This window comes from Parus major, chromosome 27 (assembly GCF_001522545.3).
Source record: "Parus major isolate Abel chromosome 27, Parus_major1.1, whole genome shotgun sequence".
In the NCBI taxonomy this organism is placed as follows: domain Eukaryota; kingdom Metazoa; phylum Chordata; class Aves; order Passeriformes; family Paridae; genus Parus; species Parus major.
The window spans coordinates 229,498-249,180 of NC_031796.1; the positions used below are offsets into that span (position 1 = coordinate 229,498).

A 19,683-nucleotide genomic window follows, 5' to 3' on the forward strand; every position below is an offset into this window, starting at 1 on the left:
GGCTGGCACTGTGAGCTCTGCTGCCCTTGTTGAGCTCATTTCACCACACACTTGTGTTTAGGTGTCTCTCCAGTGCACCATCCAAGCACTGGGATGCTCATTCTGTAAGGGATGCTGTGGCTGTGTCCTGCAAGCAGGGCTGTGCCCACTCCTGCCAGAGCTGTTCACTTCAGTCAAGGACAAGGCAGAAGGAAGATACTTCTACCTTTCTGTTTCCTTCTGTTCCTGAGTTAAAAGTGGTTGGCACTAACCTGCCTTGCTCCATCTGTCAGCACAGGCAGCTGGCCTGGAGAATTGATCCAGATTAAAACTAACCATTGCAATTTTTTCCCCCCTCCAGGGTAATTTTAGCTTTTTCAAATCCCCGCTCCAGATCCCAGTTTGGCTCCACATAAAATTGGGCAGAGGATGATTGAGTGTGGCAGGAGAGAGATGGCAGGATTGATCTCTCTCTGGCAGTGCTGGTTTGAAGCTCTCTAAAAGCCTCAACAAGCAGCAGGCAAAGCATCACGGCCCTGGGGCAGCGGGATCAGCACCTCCTCCCAGTGCCTCCCCTGCCCAGCTGTGGGATGCAAAAGCGTTCTCTGCGCTAACACCGGGCTGCTCTGTCCCCAGGCTGGAGTCCAGGATGTCGTCAGATATTAATATAATCCTCCAGCTCCTGCAGCGCCAGCTGTCCCAAGTGCCGCCTGCGTACAGCCCCATCTCGCCAACCTCCCACAGCCTGGCCATGTACGGCATCGTCCCCCGGAGCCTGGAGCCGCTCGGCCCCTGTGCACCTCTGCAGGACCAGGAGCTACCGAGCCAGGAGCAGGTAAGGTCACCCTTCCTGGCTCAGCACCCGCCAGGGTCCTTCTGCCCCAATCCTGGGTTTTCTCCAGGCAAGGCACAGCCAAACACTCATTGGTCCTTGTTAGAGAATATTACAGTTCTAGCAAAGCCACGGGGTCTTAATTTGGACCAGTACGTCACTGGTTTGGGGACACTGGTTTTGGGCATGCTGCCATCCCCAGCACTGCCAGGCTGCCCCATCGGTAGGGAAGGAAGTGGGTTCCTCTGCTCTGAGGCTTCCTCAAGTGAAAAATAACATGTTGGGGCTTGGAGTTCGATGAGACTCCAAGGCTGATGAGGAGAGAGTGTGGCTACTTTTTTTGCTTTTACCATAACCCATGTGATTCTTCATTTCCCACTAGAGCCCGAGCTACACAGAGGTAGAAAAGTTCCACTTGAAATCCAGGGACTCCTTGTCAAGCGGGATGCAGCTGTCTGTGTCATCTGACAAAACCATGACCGTCTACTCCGAGCAGAAACACCACTCCCCACCTCTCCTGAATCCAGAGCCTCCCCACCAAAGGGCACCAAATACCCAGGGACTCTTGCGGGGCTCTCGTTTCCCTTCCCTCCCTGAGCACTTGGAGGCATCTTCCGAGCACCAGGACATTCAGAGACACCTCTCCGACCCCGTGCTTCCTGGAAGTTAGAGACATGGGGGCTGTGGGGCAAGTCAAGAGGAACCTCAACTGCAAGCCCAGTCAGTTGATGTTGATTTTGACTGCAAGGATAAGACATTGGACAATGCCATTGGCTCAGGGGTATAATTTGTAGCTATCTTCTGCCACCGTGACAGGAAACATAGAGTGGCTGGCTTCCAACGTCAACGTTTTCCAGAATTTCCCATAGAGTAGAATTCATTTGCACATTAGAGTGAACCTAGAACAGTTCTTAGCCACCATCGAGCTGGTTAGGCCACATGGTTCCCACCACCTCCTCCTTGCCAAGGCTTCCTCTCGAGAGAGCCAAGCAGGAGAGCAAATCCACGGCTCTGGGCTGCAAGGCCACTGTGCTGGAAAACTCTGGAGCAGGGACCACAGTGTTGGTACAAAGCTCAGCCCCTGAGAGCCTGCAGGTATTACAGAAAGGGTGGTCACCAGAGGAGGAGTGGGAGACCTCCATGGTGTGGTACAGAGGCAACTGCAGCTGGCAAGCCCAGGACAAAGACGGAGGACAGAAGCTTTTCCTATTTGATTGCTACTGAGAAGTGAAGGGCCAACAGCCCCTGCCACCTCAGCCCGCTTCAGTACGAGTCCCAGGGCACTGACTTCTCCAGCAAGGTTGATCACACCTTACCCCAGTACACATCCCACAACTCCCCAGGTAAATCCGGCTCGTCACTGGCCTGGGCATAAAGCACAAAATTCAAAAGCACAATCCCATAAAGCTGAAAAGCCCCAGACACCCCGTGTCCAGTCCTCCCTCCCAGCTTCTCTCTTTTGATAAAGGTTCAATAGGTGCTTCCTCCTGCCCACCCTTCTCCTGGCAGGCTCCGCAGCATTCCCGTAGGAGAAGCCCACGTAGCACTGCTGCCGCGCCGCTCGGGTAGATGCTGTGATAGTCCTAGGCCGCCAGCTCAATGTATCGAGCTCCCTTTGAGAGTAGTCAAACTATCAGCATCTTTCTCTGGAGTTTTAGTGTACACTTTGCTAATAAAGATGGTTTTGGCACCTAATGTGAAGTACAGCTGTGTTCGTTGGGAGCATCCATGAATTCACCCTGGGGATCTTCACCCCAAAAAAGGCTGTGGTCAAAGCCCGGCTGCTTCACCCAAGGAGTGTGGGGCTGACCGTGCACAGCCAGGCCAAGGGTGCAGCCTGCGGGGGCTTTGCCAAGCGGTCCCTTCCCGAAAGGATGCACTTGAGGCTCTGCAGTGTTTTGGAAAAGCTCTTCTACAAGCCCAGGCAGCTGCGTATGAGAAATGATCTCACAAACACAACTCGGGCAGAGCTCAGGCCGAGAGTCCTTGCAGTGAGCGGGACTTGAAAGAGCACAGCGCTGCCAAAGCGCCCGTGCATCCCCGCTGAGCGGACACGGGGGCTGGGCTGGAGCCGGGACCACCGACCGCAGCCGGAGCCCGGAGCCCCAGCACGGGAGCCAGTCACCCTCCAGCGGGATGCCGGACACAGCAAGGAGCTCCCTAGGGAGCCAGCTGCACCCCTTCCCCCAGTAAGGCGCTGAGCACTCCCCAGTGCGGCTTCCAAAAATAAACACCATAATTAACCCGTTAATTAGAGACAAGCCCGGCCCATCCGCCACTCGGCCGAGGCGGGATTAGAACCGGAAGCACCCCCATGCGCCCGAAGTGTCCCCACCCGCCTCGGGCTGCCGTGACTGACATCGCTTCCAGCCAATCGAACACCGGTAAGAGCTCAAGGTCCCGCCTCCAGTCACTGCGACCCCAGGTAGCCAATAGGAGTAACTGCGCCCTGCTGGGCGGGGCCGAGCGCAGCCCGAGGTTCCCCCGGAGCGCGAGCGGCCGTTCGGAGTGAAGGGCAGAAGGAGCAATAGGAAAGCGAGGCGGGCCGAGCGCACAGACAGAGTAACCAACAGACAGCCGGCGCCCGAAATGACAGCCACGGCGCCCGAAATGACAGCCACGGCACCCAACCCGCGCGCACTGGGCGGGGCCTCCCGCGTGGCTTCCGTTCCCGTTGTGTGAGAGGCCGAGTCCCAAACGGCCTCAGCGCCGCCGCCGCCGCCGGGACTGGGCTGGGACCGGGGGCCGAGCCGGGGCCTCCCCGTTCCCCGCCCCCCGCCGCCGCCCCGGGGCCCGAGCCGAATCTTCCCCCGCCGCCCCGAGAGCCGAGCTGAGCCTTCCCCGCTCGCCGCCACACAGGGGGCCGTGCCGTGCCTCCTCCGCTCCCCGTCCCGGGGGCCGCGCTGAGCCTCCCCCCCGGCCCGCTTCGCCTCCCCGCCGCAGGCTCCCTGGGCCAGCTCCGCGGCCCCCCCGGCCCAGCCATGTCGCTGCACGGGAAGCGGAAGGAGATCTATAAATATGAGGCGCCCTGGACCGTGTACGCCATGAACTGGAGCGTCCGGCCCGACAAGCGGTTCCGCCTGGCGCTGGGGAGCTTCGTAGAGGAGTACAACAACAAGGTGGGCACAGGGACTGGGGCAGAACAAGGGTTGGCCCGCCTCATCCTGGGCTTGGGGTGGGCGAGGGGTGCCTGCCTGCCTGTCCCGGACGCCCGGAGCTGTGCAAAGCCATCAGGTGCCCCCCCGTTCCAGGCTGCTCTCCTAGCGAGCCCGGAGGTGAGGAGAAGAGCCCTGCGTGCTATCTAACCTCTATCCTGGTGTTGGGATAGCTGCTGCAGGGCTTCTCGTGACCTCTGAGCTTTGGAAAAAACGATTGTGTTGACTTCAGTCACATAAGCACCACGTGCTGTGAGTTCTCCATGGGGTAAAGAGCTGAAAACCAAAGATATGAGTGTCAGTCTGGATGCTGCTGCTATAGAAATAAAACAAATTATAGAAATAAAACAAATGCCCCCGGCTTGAGCATATCTGGCTTGTTGGTCAATGCAAAAGAAAGTTCATGGCCAGGGCTGAAGTTTGTACATATATATGCATGTAGATAAAAAGAACTTCCACTTCAATATGAGTAAGAACTTCTTTCCATGGAGGGTGGCAGAGCAGTGTAACAGGCTGGTCAACCAACTTGTGGAGTCTCCTTTTCTGGTGACATTCCAAACCCACCTGGACATGTTCCTGTGTCACCTACTCCAGGTGACCCTGCCTGGAAAGGGGGATTGGACTGGATGATCTCGAGAGTTCCCTTCCAACCCTAGCAATTCTGTGATATACAGGGTGTCTGAGACTGTGTTGGAAATGTGCTGTTCTCATTGTACTTTCTTGCTGTGGAGGACTTCTGTATAATAACTTTTTTCATAAGTATATAAACCACTCTCAGTGATTCCTCAGTACTTTTCCCTGAGAAAAAAAGTGTAATGAGGCATGAGATTGTATCTTCAGTGTTTCCCTGCAGAGTGTAAGTGAAGAATGTCATACTGGTAATAGAGACTATGTGTTCATCTCAGAACACACGTGCAGTTGCGTCTGAACAGCCTTCAAGGTGCTGGTCTGGTATAATGAATTACATAGAAATAGAAGAGAGATGAGGAGATGAATGAAGTTATAGAGCATCCTGAAATTTCTGTGAAACTGAAACTGCCAGTAGAGCATGGTTTATAGCATATAGTTTTGTAGCCTTGTCAAGGTGTTTAATGGAGATTGTGGAAAATACTGTCAGAAAGTTGGTGTTGGGGATGGGGCTCTGTGCAAGGGGGTGACATCTCTTAGAGTGGTTAGATCACTGCCATTGCAGCAGTCCTAGACATGGGCTTTGCTGAGCACGTTGTAGTTCAGCCAGCTGTGTGAGAGTTGTCTCCTTTTCCTGGAGAGTGTTGTGCTTCTGGGAATGCTGCTGGGGACAGGCAGGGCCTGAGCTTGAAAACTTCCAATTTGTTTCAAGACCAACTTGGAAACATTTCTGTAGTCTGTACTCTGAGAAGGTAAAACAGCAAATCTGCTAGCTGTTGTTTAGAGGTGGCACAGCTGGTTAATAATGGGCTACACATTTATGTTGCCTATACCTCTTTAATTCTGGAGCATTCCCTGGGGTTGCTCTCCATTACAGTATGGTCAGATCTGTTTCTAGTTCAAGCTTCCAGTATAAAGCCACTGAGCCAACTCTTCTCTTCTGTGCTTTACACTCAGAGTTGTTGCAGACAGAAATCATGTACGACTATGTAAATTACCAGTCTGTAAATATTACCCAGGGCTTCTCTTGACCTGTGAGCTCCAGGAATAACGATTCTGTCAGCTTCAGTCCATGTAAGCACCACATGCTATGAGATCTGTGTGGTGTAAAGAGCTGGAAACTAATTGTGTGAGAATGAGAAAAGTCTGGATGATACTGCTGCTATAGAAATAAAGGTGATGTGTGATTAAAAATTAAACCTGCACAATCAATGCAGTGAAATGTAACATTAATTTGCTGAAGATGTCTCTGATATTTCAGAGTGATTTTTTTTCTATTTTTGTTTTCTTGTTTGGTGCTTTTTGTAGGAATATGGTTAACAGAGAGTTTTCTTGGCTAATTTCAAGTGTCGCTATTGCTTAGAGTATTGATGTTTTCTCCTTTACTTTGGGGACCAGAATACTCTTGGGAGTGGTGTTTTGTCTGTGCTGTTCTAAAGGTGCCTTACCATGACTCTCTCAGCCGTGCTGAGCCCTTTAGAGGGAATAAGGGGAAAGGGTGAGAGATTTTGTTTCATTTGTCTCTGATTTTCTGTTTCTGTAGAAATTAACGGCATTTGAAGTACTACAGGTTACATGAACTGTCTGTTTACACCTCTCTTTTGTGGGGAACTCAAACCTCTTGGTTACCAAGCCCTAATTAACTGTGATCCCCAATTCCCAATGACCTCTAACCCTGTCAGCCATCACATTAATGGGCTCTGTGGCACAGACTGAAGCTGCTTGCCAAGACCTGTTTGAACCCCAGTGAGTTTTGCTTCAGCTTGTACACCTTCACTGGTCAAATCACTGCTACAAGAAGACAGAAGCTTTGCTCTGGTTAGAGGAATTAAATCATTTGTGGTTGTGTTTCCTAAACTTCTTGGATTGGGAAACTGCAGTCAGCCATTGCAGTCCCTCATTGATCAGTGTCATGAAAGGTTGATTTTTGGGATCTGTCTGCAAGACAAAACTGGAATCCAGTTTAGGAGACAGTAGAGGCTGTGCTGTACACACCTCACTCCCATCACTGGAGCAGATTGGACAGGTTCTGACCAGCTGTTTTCTGTATTTCCACCTCCTCCCAAGCAGTGCCTCAGCTGGGGAGCGTTCAGGGCAGTTCTTCTGCCAGAAAGTCATTTGTTCTGTGAGATCTAGCACTGCAAAGAAAAACTGATTGAATTCTGGAGATTAATTGGTGCAGTGACATCTTTCTGATTGTACATGACCCTAAAATAATTGTGAAATGTCATTTTGGGTAGTTACTAATTAGATTAAAGGGTTGTCGTTTTGGGGGTTTTCAAACTACTGTGAACTTCACGTTCCTCCAACCATGTAAGAAAAAGAAGCTGTTACAAATTCTGTATCATTTAGTTCTGTCTGATTCTTTTGGATCAAGTTGGAGATGGGATTTTTTTAGAAGTTAAGGAATGCTGATTAAAGCCACTTCTTTACTGACATGCACTGTTGCAATTATGCTTTATGTTGATAAGTGCTTGGATTATAATATGCTAAAATTAGATGTGGATTTTCTTATCTTGAAGTGTAGGAGAAACAAATATTTAGCATTCCTAGCTACTGTCATAGCATAATCACAAAACTAGTTGAGACTGAACATACTGATCCTCATTTTCTCACTGGAAAACTTACAGGCAGATGTAGAATGATCCAGATTGTACCCAGACTGACAGGTACTTTCCCATAGGCATTACCTCTGTGTTATGTGGGCTGTACCTCAGGCACTCCTTTGTGCAGCAGCATTCTTGCCTCGCTTGCAGAAGGGAGAGACAGGGCTCTGGTATAATCAGCATCCTAGAAATAATTTCATGTTCCAGCCTCTCGTGTTCAGCTTGCACAAAAGGATGAGCAGAGGGGTTCTGTAATGAGTGTGTGTGATTGGGTCTGAAGAGTCCCAGCTTGGGAAGAGCAGAGCTTCCCCAGCATTGCTCCAGCCTCCCGGCAGAGCAGGGCCTCCTCCCGCAGCTCCTGCCAGCTGAGCATCATTCGTTCTGTTCTCTAAAACCCGGCCTGCACCTAAACATGTCAAAGATCAGAGATACTGCATTGCTGAATCGCTTCATCTTAAGGTCTGAGGAGGGGTTAGATGTGAGTATGCAGTGCAGGAGTATTTATATTAGCACCAGTAAAAGGGGATCCTTTGCTGTTTGAGATTTCTTCTGGTGATGAGGGTGTTAATGGCTTTGTGTAGGATTAATACACTCAATGTTGAGTGGAAAACAACGTAAGCAAAGGAGAAATGATTAGAGTTCATTTGTCTTCTGATCCTAACCTTGCCACAGGATTTTCTCTCACCAGGGACAATTTGCTTCCTTCATAAAATCTGCCTGGTATTTCTGGTCCCTAAAGGAGTTGGAAAACTATCTGTCAATCAGTTCAGAAGTCTGGGAGATTTTTGACTGATTTATACTAGAGTGTAAAGGATAATAAGGAGTACTTGTATTAAAGAGAGAGCAAGACAGGCTGTATTTCAGTTTTTGGAAGCATACTTGGCTGCATCTTTTAGTGTTTGTTATGGGATGGAAAGGATGGAACTTCTCATTGTCAGGGGGCAAGGTTTGCCTTTAAGGGAATCTCTAAATGAGTTCATAAAACTGCAAATCAATTTGATTTTAAGATCCACTGAAGTATTGGTTTGTTTTCTGTTATGGGGGAAAAATATGATAGATTTCCCATCTAGTCAAAATGTATAGTTTATTAGACAAATTGCTTATCCCAGGATAAGCATAAATTTAGGATTTCAGATAAACATTTAGAAAATGTCCATTAAGCTACTATTCCCAGGAGGAAGTTGTTGTGTGGAAACAACTGTTGTGTGGAAAGTACGAGGAAGTTCCTACTGTGAGCAGCTTACAGTCTAATTGTAGTGAGCTGTCCCCATAATGTTTGTGTTTGAGCAGCATTTCACAGTGGGACTTACATCCTGTTTAGGTCCTGCAGTTACTGCAGGTAAAACAAGTCCTCCCAGCACCTTTTGTTCTCTTCACGCTTTCTGACATGTCAGTATTTTTCTAAAAAGATCATGTCTGGGACTTAAAGCATTACTTCAGGTGTTGTCATGACCAGGTTGTGTGGAGACAGTTTCTTGTTTGCTCTGTTTTGCATCATTCTCACAATGAGGCAAGTTTAGCCTTTCCCCCTGACACATCACCGTGCAAAAATTCTAATTTGGAACTCACTTACCTAGAATCTTTCAGCAGACCTGCTTTCTTAGTCTGTTCACACAAAACACTTGAATAATTATGTAACCATTTTAGCTCCCCAATATTTATTTTTATTTAAAGTTTGAATTCTGTTTTACTTTTTTCTCCTCTGATGTGATTAATTTATAAGTTTTTCATGCACTTGTGACAGAAGATACTGAGTCATGTGGAGCTGAAAAAGCTTGCCAACTACCTGACATGATCCATCACAGTCTGCAGGGTTATGGAATAGAATTCCATAATATGCACTTTACTTGTGCAAACTACAGCTTCTTTTGCTCTCTGAAGATGACATTGTCAGCATCAGTTCAGTTAAGGATGAATTAGAATAATGCTTGTGCAGTTTAAGCCTGTGATTTAAACTGGGCTTTGCAGTGTGGAAAAGGGAAGGGTGGACTTTAATCCTTTGGGATTGGATTTCAGTTCATTTGGGATCATCTCTTCAAATCAATGTGGTGATTATGGATACTTCCCTTATACGCCACAGCAGTGCTTTGATGATTTCTCATTTCACTGACGTGATGAGCCTTTTATGTTGTCTTTGAAGTGACAGAAAATGTCCTGCAACACAGTATTAATGCTGTCATTAGAAATCAGTACTTTGATAAAATGCTTTCTTTTAAATATGGTTTCTCATAGGTGCAGCTTGTTGGTTTGGATGAAGAGAGCTCAGAATTCATTTGCAGGAACACCTTTGATCACCCCTACCCCACCACAAAGCTGATGTGGATCCCAGACACCAAGGGAGTTTACCCAGACCTGTTGGCCACCAGTGGTGACTACCTGCGAGTGTGGAGAGTGAGTAAATCCTCCCTAGGAAAAGAGGAAGTGCGACATGAATTGTGTTATATATTGATCTCTTTTCCACTCCAGACAAGATTTTCTTCACTGCAATAATATGACTATATGAGGACTGTAAGAGAAGCAGAATTATCATGGCAATTGCTGTTCTAATCAGCTTATTGAAAATGGAGGTGGTGGCTGTGTTTTTCAGAGCTTTAGGATGTAAAGCTGGGAGGAAAGAAACCTGGGATTAGCTCCTGATGTTTTGTGCCAGTAGAACAAGTCAGGTGCCGTTGTTTTTTAAGTCAGATACTTAATTTTCCCTAAAGGTGGGTGAAACCGAGACCCGGTTGGAGTGTTTGCTGAACAACAACAAGAACTCAGATTTCTGTGCTCCACTGACATCATTTGACTGGAATGAAGTGGATCCTTACCTGTTAGGTGAGACTAACAAAATGTTATGTTTTTGGTACATTTTTGAATTTAGTCTAATGAAGTCTAGGCTGCAGCTGCTGCTGTGTCATTGCATGTCCACTGGTTAATCTGATAATTAACCACAGACTGGTGCATCATAGAAACTGCTGTTGTTTTACATTAAAAAATAAAAACAATCATCTCATGGGGCCTTTTTTTTAATTGAAAGGTGCCCTGTCCAGTGCAGAATGAGTCACTCAGGTTGGACTAGGGACATTTGGGGATAGGGAGTCTTGGCCTTCAGGCCTGGTGAGCTGTTTTGGCAGTGCTGAGTAAGGTTGTGCATCAGCTCTGTGACTTCAGAATGTTCTGGAGTGGATAATAAAACTGTGCACTGAGCTGTGTGTTTTGTGAAGCCATTTCAGCAGCAGGAGGAGAGCCAAGAGTGCTTAATTCAGTTGGAGGAGGGGGCTGAAGACTTAAGGTTTAATTATAGCCAACAGGACAAATTGTGAATCCAGGATGGCTGATGCAGAGGTTTGTCTCCCAGAAGAGAACAGCCATTTATGTCAGAGGGATTTGCCCGGAGATTAACAGTGATAATATGTCATAGTAATTATTTACTACATGATTTATTTTTTGTGTGTTACATGTCTTATCTCTTAAGAGCTTTACTGCTAACCCCACCTTCAGCCCACAGCAGCAATCAATTAATAATAGCACACCATCAAAACACGGATTGAATTTGGGCTTTGGCATGCATGAGAGATGTACAGGATGGGAAAGTTGATCTCAGAGTTACATCAGGCTTCTGAATAGATTGAAGCAGACATGAGCTATTTGCACTTTATTCCTATGTGGAAGGCTATTTCTGCAGCCTAAAGGTTTGAGTCATTTAAATGCATGGAAGACTGCTGGCTGTTTGACATTGTTGATTTTAGCTCTATGCTGTTCTTATGGCTGTTTTGATCTGTAGGTGTTGGGGGATGTTACATTAACCCAGGAAGTGATTAAATCATTTGTGACGGTATTAATTTTGCTAATAGAAGTGGTTTTGTTTCAGGTACCTCTAGTATTGACACAACCTGCACAATTTGGGGTCTGGAGACAGGACAGGTTCTGGGAAGAGTAAATTTGGTGTCTGGCCACGTGAAGACCCAGCTTATTGCACATGACAAAGAGGTGATGGGGGTTTTGGTTGTTTGCATTGCATCTTTTTAAAACAGTAGAAAAGGAACAGAGCTTCTCCATTTTCCTCCTTTTTTTCTTGAACAATTTAATTATTCAAAAAGATAATTTATGTATTTTGTATACAGTTTTTTGAAGATTATATACAGTTTTGAATACTTAAATATTGTTGGCTATTGAAACAATTTTTTTTACTCATCATAGACTCTTGACTTAAGAACATACTTGCTTTAACAGATAGTGCTCCAGAATATTGTAGAAAAATTAGGTAAAACATCAAATTGGACTTGAAATCAACTTCATATCAAAGGCATTAAACAGCTTGCAAAATTCTTTCATTTTAACATTTTACTTTTCAACAACTAATGTAAAAAACCCCGAGTCTGGGAAATCGTTTTAGTTTCAGTGAGTGCCACTGTAATTACATGAGCATGTCTTTCCTCCTTTTGGGAAGTGTAATAATGGAGGTGCAGGGAGCACGGAGGCTCGAGAGGCCGTGTGACAGGCAGTCCCTGTCCCTGTGCTGTCCCTGGGCAGGTGTACGACATCGCCTTCAGCCGCGCGGGCGGCGGCAGGGACATGTTTGCGTCGGTGGGAGCGGACGGCTCGGTGAGGATGTTCGACCTGCGCCACCTGGAGCACAGCACCATCATCTACGAGGACCCCCAGCACCACCCGCTGCTGCGGCTCTGCTGGAACAAGCAGGACCCCAACTACCTGGCCACGATGGCCATGGATGGCATGGAGGTAGGGCAGCAGCTCCTCTGCCCCAGGTGCTGATGGGCATTTCCCGGGGGAGGTGGCTTGATACTAATTTATAGCCAGGTATTTAAGGTAAGGGGGCAGTGGCAGGACCTGAAGTATGATTAAGGGCTAGTTCTCAGTGCACTAAGGAGCTAAAGACATGACTTTGGCATTATAAACTTGAGCTTTATGGCTTGTATATATTTCAGCTGATTTTTAAGAGGAGCCTGTGAACAGCTGGGCTCACATAATTTTCGCATAAAATCTTAATTGCAGGTGTTTTAGTCACCTTGTTCTTTCCCAGGCCACTTTTAGTCTGTTACCAAGGCTGCTTCAAGGAAGCACAATTTGTTTGCCACTGTGGCTTAACTCAGGAGCCCCCTGTGAGGTCTGACTTCTTTTGAGACACATGACACACTGACCAGCTGGAAGCTGTTCTTCAGGAACAGGGCTTGCTTGCCAACCACATCCTTAAGGAAAGAGCCCTGTTTATAGCCTTACCTCAAAATATTTTGTATTTTGAATAAATTAATTTTTTTAAATTCAGTTTATTAATGTAGCTGGTTTTTATTTCTGTAGGTTGTAATTCTGGATGTCAGAGTGCCCTGCACCCCTGTTGCCAGGTTAAACAACCACAGAGCATGTGTAAATGGAATTGCCTGGGCGCCTCACTCTTCCTGCCACATCTGTACAGCAGGTAAGTGTGACCCACAGGGGAATCTCACCATCTTCCACTGCATTTGCAAAATCCTCCTCATCCTAAAGTTTATGCAGTTCTCTGACTGCCTTTTGCTAAAGAGTATTTGCAATTTATAAGCCCTTTCTTAGTGACTTTCCTGAAATGTTACAGAAATACACACCTGCTAGAGTTTATTGTGTGGAAGTGGTGAGCCCAGTACCCAAACTGTGCATCGGCTCTGGCTAAGCTCCTGTAATTTTAATGCTACTTAGCTTTTTTGAAATCCAGTTCTTAAATCATTTTTTTACTGTTAGGGGTTCCACTGGTCATTTGTTTATCAGCTGTGTCTTGGATAATGTATAATGATCCAAGTTTCTTTTGTGGGAGCTCAGTTGTGTTGTTGTATCTGGCTTGAATATGGATCAGGAGTGGAACAGCCATCTCTTACCTGGCTCCTTAGGCTATAGGCCTGCAGTAGGCACTTCTGGAGATGCTGTTACACTCTGTACTTGCCTTTCTTGTCTGTGTGCAGCGGATGATCACCAGGCTCTCATCTGGGACATCCAGCAAATGCCTCGTGCCATTGAGGACCCGATCCTGGCCTACACAGCCGAGGGAGAGATCAACAATGTACAGTGGGCATCCACCCAGCCAGACTGGATAGCCATCTGCTACAACAACTGCCTGGAGATCCTCAGAGTCTAACTTTGCTGCTTCATGCACAGTGAGGCAGGGCTGTGTCATTCCCCCTCCCCTCTAAAGTAAGAACACCACCAGTCAAGTGGCCAGTATCTGTTGTTGCTTTGCATCTACTGTTACAAGAAACTGTTACAAGAATGGATGGCAGGGGTCTCCTGTCTCTCAAGACTCTAAAATGCAGAGATGTGCTGAGCCTCTTGGACCTTCTGGGTTCTGGTTTTCTTGTGAAATTCTTTTTCTCTCAGTAAAAGTTCTGTATATTTGTTTGTTGACTGTATTAATACGCTTGCAGGCTTTTAAGTTGCTGCAGATGTCCATGTGTTTGTCAGTCAGCTGAGGCAGCACATCCACCAGTTTAATAGATGCAGGTGCAAAACAAGGTGGGGGGAAAAAGACGATGTTAACAGCCACCTTGGCAGGAATCTTTATCATTCCTGTTGTTGCTGTCTCTAAACTGTTTAAACGTTTGTATGTTTTTTATATATTGGGCTAACTTTCTATTGAGTAAGGTTTTTCTCCCTAATTCTTACTTTTGATATGTGATCCACTTCCATATGTCCAAAGCCGGACCTGTTCATGGATACAAACCACAGTAACACTGCAGGCTCCCTGGCAGTAAAGGCCTGCCACAATTAACTGTTGCCTTGGCTCCCTGTGTATGGTGACCTGGGCAGAATTTTCTGGTGCTGTGAAGTACAAGTACTTGTTGCACAATTTCTTTACACTTTTCTGATGCTCGAGGCAGTTGTTACTATGGTAGGTATTATTTTTAAATTCTGAGTTTGTATGTATCCTGCAGTCGTGTTAGCGAGCAGAGCGGTGACCAGTTGAGAAAGAAGATCCGTGCATGATGTGAGCTCCCAGGAGGTAAACAGCTCCTGAAAAAATGTATCTGTAATGGGCTTGGGATTGACACTTCCAATCAAATGATTTCCCCTCGGAAGAGTTACCTTATCTAAATCAAAATAAAATGGTGTCACACTTTGTAACTTGCTTGATTGGCAAATAATATAAGCAGGATTTGGTGGTTAGGCTGTGCTTCGGAGGTTGTGTTTGCCTTGTGTTTCTGGGAGGTCTGGAAGGGAGTGCAAAGTAATCTTTTTGTGAAGTGTATTTACTTTGTACTGCCAGGTCTTGTTGGTTGAACAAGTCAAGTCAGAAAAGCTGGTCTTCTACCCAAAAGAAAGCTGTTTGTTTTGAAAGAAATGACTCCCTGATGCAGTGCACAAAGGAGGATTTAGAAGGAAAGAAACTGCCATTGAGGCCAAGGTTTGGCGTTTGTCGTCCTACTGACTCTGGGGGATGTGCCAGAAGGTTTCTGTTTGGAATAGTGGATCACTCTAAAATAATACTGTTCAATGGAGGCTGAGTGGAATAGGCAAGATAAAAATATTTGTTGAGGTCTTACTGTAAGGCAGGTCCTGTACTGAAGGCTCTGCAGTGCTCTCTGATGAAGACATGACAGCCAGAGCTGGTCTGGAAGGGTGTGCAGCCCAGTTTCCATATAAATGTCAGAAACCATCAAAATTCTTTCCACCTAATGAGTATTTACCTGCAGCTGGAGGCAGATTATAAATAGTAGGACGCTGGCAAACTTGCATCTTGTCAGTTTGTGCAAGAAAGGCAAGTTAGGAAAGCAATTGCTGTGGAACAGTGAAGCTGACACTGAGAACACTGTCAAATACAGAACAGAAGTTTTGTCATTCTGGACACAGAGAAGTACTCTTCTGCAGGCTGCTTCTCGCCATGGAGCTCAGAAAAGCATTGCCTCAGGAATTTGATAGGAATTCATTAGGGCCAGCTGTATTCCATCACTCCTTTTGACAGCAGAGAACCAAGAGACTAGCACTGTTTAGCTGATGTTTTGTCAATGACACTGTTCTGTTGTGGGATTTCTGACAAAGCTTGATTTGACTTGAAGGTAAATTTTTCTTATTAGCAGCAGTACTGAGAGTAGTGTGTTCCACAGACAGGCTTTAGCTAGATGTCAGCAGTGTTAGCCAAACAACTTGTTACCACTTTTTACAATAGCACTTCATCTGAAACTGGAAAAAACTAATATAGAATGAAGTGAAAACTGGGGTTTTCTTAGCAGGAGCAGCTAATGGCATTTACTGCTTTAGGAGTGATCTGAAATGCATTCACAGGCTTGTCATGCTCTGTTTAATTACAAATGGCAGGCAAAAACATGCTGTTACTAAGAGGGAACTACCTGCAATGTTAGTACTTTCCATGCCCCCTTTTTGCTTCAAAGCTAATTCCTGTTGCATGAGTCAAAGATGAATGCTACAGTGATGGGAAGAGAGCTTGTATGAAGGGACTCAGTCTGAAGAGCCAGGTAGATTCTGCTTCTGCTGGAAAACACTCCTGTTAGAGACCTGAAGAAGATGCAGTGCCAGTTCTTTCATCCATGAAACTGTTTGAAGTCTATTTGTGGAATTATTTGTGTACTTATTCCAAGCGCATCAAAAGCAAGTGAAGGAATCTTGGAGGCTCCAGTGGATTCTAAATAAAGCCTATATCCTGTTTTTTAGCCAGTTGGGATACCTTATGGATCTACAACATATTGCTTTGGGCATAATCCATTGTCATTCTTCACATGAAATTACATTATAAATCACTAGAGAGTGTTTTGGCGCAGGGAAATGATACTTAAAATAACTTCAAAGATGTCACTTGAAAGGTTAATGAGTGAAAAGACATGAAAATCCTCATGGGTGAGATGTTCTGTAGTGTAAATGGCACTTCTGTGTAGACAAGGAAGGGAAATACTTTGGTGCCCTTTTGCCAGCAGCTGTTCACCCAGTGACAGGGAGGGAATGCTCTGCTTGGTGGGCCAGGTTCATCTGCAAGATAAAACAAACCCTGACATTGTCACTGAAGCCTGTGAATTGAAATATACAGCTTATGACATTTCCTCTGCTTGACATTCAGTTTTGTTTGGTGTAAAGCCCCCATAAGCATTCCTTTTCTCCAAAGTTCATGAAAATAAATACTTTGATATTCAATTTCCATTATTTGGTGCTTACCGCACAAGCAGAGGATGCAGAGCAGCTGCTTGCATGTTTTTTGAGTGGAAAGTAACATTAAGGGAAGAGCAAACACAGGTGAGATAAACAAAGCAGGAAAACATTTGTTGCTGGTACAGGCCAGCATGATTTCTGGGACAGAACTGCTTCTGAGCTAGGTAGTTCTGTATCACTTCTCCATTTGATTAATTCAGGAGACTAAACTATTGTTTGGTTGTTATGTTCTGTTTAAACCAAACTTTCCACAGATTCCTGCTATCAGCAGACAACGTGCTGACTAAGCCAGGAGATGATGATGATGATGATGATGTAAAACTTGTTAGTGAGGTGAAAACCTGCAGTTACCAAGTTGAATGTTGAATTAGTGTGTAGTGTGCCAACTCCGTGAATTGTCTAAATGAGGGGGGCTATGGTAGCTTGCATCTGTGGGAATTGTACTTGTGTGTGCAGGGGTGTAAAAGGCAAGGATTTGAGTGCTTTGACAATCTATTTAGGAAAAAAAACACAGTGGTTTCAAATAATATGGAAGGAAACTGCTAAAACAGGTTGTTTCTTATGGAACCTTGAAATGTATTTAACAGGGGAGGCATTGCCTCTCATAAGTCAAAGTTAATGAGCCTTTCAAAACTTAGCGGTAATTACTCGACTGAATGTTCTGGATAATAGTAAAAAGCTCTATTTTTGCCACATAGTGCAATGAGAAGCTGCCTCAGTCTAAAGTGCAGATCACAGCCTGCCAGAGAGCAGGTGAGGGGAGGAGTCTGAGGTACAGAATTCACAGATGTTCTCGTGCTTGTTGTCCGTGGAAATGAGGAGCTGAGTGTGTCAGTTTTGTTTTCTTGCAGATGGCACTTTAACAAGTATATTTTTGGTAAGATCTTTGATAAGTCATCTTTTCCTCAGCCCTTGTAGGGTAGGCATTTGTCCGTGTTGTGTAGAAAATGCTAAATAATGACCATCACCAAAATCCTAAACTGGGGACATGGTGGACCCTCAGCGGTTTTTACTGAAAGCCAAAAAGATGAGCACTTGACAAGGCTATAAATGATGAACTGAAGGTTCATGTTCTGAAACTGATGCTGTCTGGAAGGCCAGCCCAAGGGATGCAGTGCTGCAGTGTTCCACAGAGGGTCCCTTTTGTTTAACATCTTCGTGGTGTTTGGGAATCCTCTTCTTTACCATCAGAACATGATGGTGCCAGTGCCAGGTTGGTTGTGTAGGGATGTGCCTGGATTCTTTGGATAACTTGAATTTTGTGAGAGAAAAACTGCAGCTGCTGCCTGTAAATTCACACAGCCTGAAACACTGAACTGGCCAGCTTGTTAGTGGTGTTTAACACTGTCCAGACCCACTGGAAGGAAGGGGCAGCAGCACAGGCAAGCTCTGGGCTCAGCACTGCACAGTTTCACTCCCATCAAAGTACTAAAGGGTTGAGTTTTCCCACTGCTCATAGCAAAGTGCTTCCACCACCTCAAGTGCTGGCTGCTACCCTGTCAGGTAACACAAAGTCTCTCTAAAACATGTTTTCTGCTTTCTGCTCTGACCAATATTCCAGAGCAAGCCTGTGCTTACTGTTCTGTGGAGATGGAAAGCAATGAGCAAGGTACTGTCAACTCTGTCCCGGTTTCTCTTGATCTTTGCAGAGAATCCAGGGAATTAATTGTATGTGGCACTTAAAGAGCACTTTGTGATGCAGCTGTACTTCCCCTGCTTACCCAAGAAGAGTCAGAAATGTTTCATTCTTGAGGGTATTGAGGAGAGTTTAGGATGCCCCTGACTCAGTTTGTTTTCTGGAAGAGAAGTTCTCCAGAACTTCCAATCAGCACCTTTCACCAGCAGTAAAAAGAACAGTAATTAAAAATGCAGATAAATACCAGTCACTGAAGGCTCATCTGGTGATTCATGGCAGACACCAGGATGCAAAGGCACTTGTGAGAGTTGCTGCTGCCTGTTTCAAGTGACAAGTGTGTCTGCCAAGGACCTCGGCAGCCTTTTGTGCAGCCTCTGATAACTCAGCATCAAGCAAGAATTTCCATAGTCATAAAAATAATTAAAATTATCTCGGTGGCTTCCATCAAATTTGTTTCTTTTCAGGAAATCTAACAAAGATAAGAAAAAGAGCTATTTCCTGACAAAACATTGTGGCCACGTACAGCTGTAAGCCCGTGGTCCAGCTCCCATCCTTTGGAGTTTGCTTTCCATGTCCAACACGTGCAGCTCCAGCCCCCTCTTAGTCCTGAGGATGGGTCTGTGGGATCTTAGCAAGGCAGAAAGAACCAGGGCAGGACAGAGTCCCAGTGCAGCTGGAAAAAGGTATGTTGCTTTTTTTGACAACTTGGGAAAAAGGAATTATGAAATCTACTATTTAAAAAGGAATTTTTTTAACCCTTGGATTGCTAGCAGTGTAAAGTGTAATTTAAATCTGTTGCGCCGAAGCATTTTTGTTATCAGTAGCCAAGTAGGAGATGCTACTTTTAGGTGTGTTTTCCCTTCTGCTCTTCCCATTCACAGTCCCATTGTGGTAATTTTCTGAAGGTGTAATCTTTGTAGCATGATTGTACAAACATCCATATGAGATTCCTGACTTCTTGTTCTCACTAGAGTATGTTAAAGCAATAGTAATTTTACTTCTGTCCTTTTCTCCACCTGCAACTTCTGTCCTAGAGGAATCCCAGTATCCTGCTATTCAACAGACATATATTGTTGACATGGATAACTGCAGTGTCCCTATATTCCTTTATTTTTATGGAGAAAATTTAAAAGGGTTTGTTACAATGGATTTTAACACCTGGGTCATGGAACCATATTGTTGAAACTCTGTAAATTTTAAGGCAATTTTCTGAACTCGCTTAAAAGTGGAATGTTGCATCCTTTTATGCTATTTCCTGCTTCCTATGTAGTTTTATTCAGATTTTTTAACCTTCTTTCTAAGTTTCGGCCTCCTGTGTATTAGGTACAGTATTTTCTGCCTTTCATACTTTGTAATAAAAACAGAACATTTGTAGATTGACTGCAGTTCACTGTGTGATGAGTGGAAACCTGGGGGGGAGCAGGGAGCTACAAATGAGCTTCATTTCTTCTGTGTGGAGTTCGTTGCTGTAAGAGAAGATTGCTTTGCCTTGTCTCTTCAAAGTTGGTGAAATATATTGATCCATCATCCTACAAATACCCAAACAAACTTAATAATTCCACCTACTCAAGTTTCCCCAGATAATTACATTATTAGGAGCCCAGTCATGACAGAACTCCAACAGAATGGTTAAAGCAGCTGTACATTAAATATTTGGTTTCTTCAAAAGCCTGCTGCGGGGTCCCTGTATTCCAGTGTTCTTTCTGTTCATGTTTTCCAACGCTT

General features: G+C 45.5%; 2 protein-coding genes across 3 annotated transcripts in view; both read left to right on the top strand.

The window, feature by feature from the left end:
* KCNH6 (potassium voltage-gated channel subfamily H member 6) overlaps positions 1-2,506 on the top strand; it is a 32,448-nt gene extending 29,942 nt beyond the window's left edge. For both annotated transcript variants that reach the window (XM_015651000.3, XM_015651002.3), the window contains 2 exons: positions 616-814; positions 1,194-2,506. In XM_015651000.3, the coding sequence (XP_015506486.1) occupies positions 616-814; positions 1,194-1,481 (487 nt within the window). In that variant the 3' untranslated portion in view covers positions 1,482-2,506. The remainder of the gene's footprint in view (positions 1-615; positions 815-1,193) is intronic.
* An 803-nt stretch (positions 2,507-3,309) lies between these two features.
* On the top strand, positions 3,310-19,338 carry DCAF7 (DDB1 and CUL4 associated factor 7). Its single transcript, XM_015651389.3, has 7 exons — positions 3,310-3,930; positions 9,432-9,590; positions 9,905-10,016; positions 11,053-11,171; positions 11,715-11,924; positions 12,501-12,618; positions 13,133-19,338. Exons 1-7 carry the CDS (start codon positions 3,793-3,795, stop codon positions 13,303-13,305), a joined length of 1,029 nt encoding a protein of 342 aa, XP_015506875.1. The 5' UTR covers positions 3,310-3,792; the 3' UTR covers positions 13,306-19,338.
* Positions 19,339-19,683: the final 345 nt, after the last annotated feature.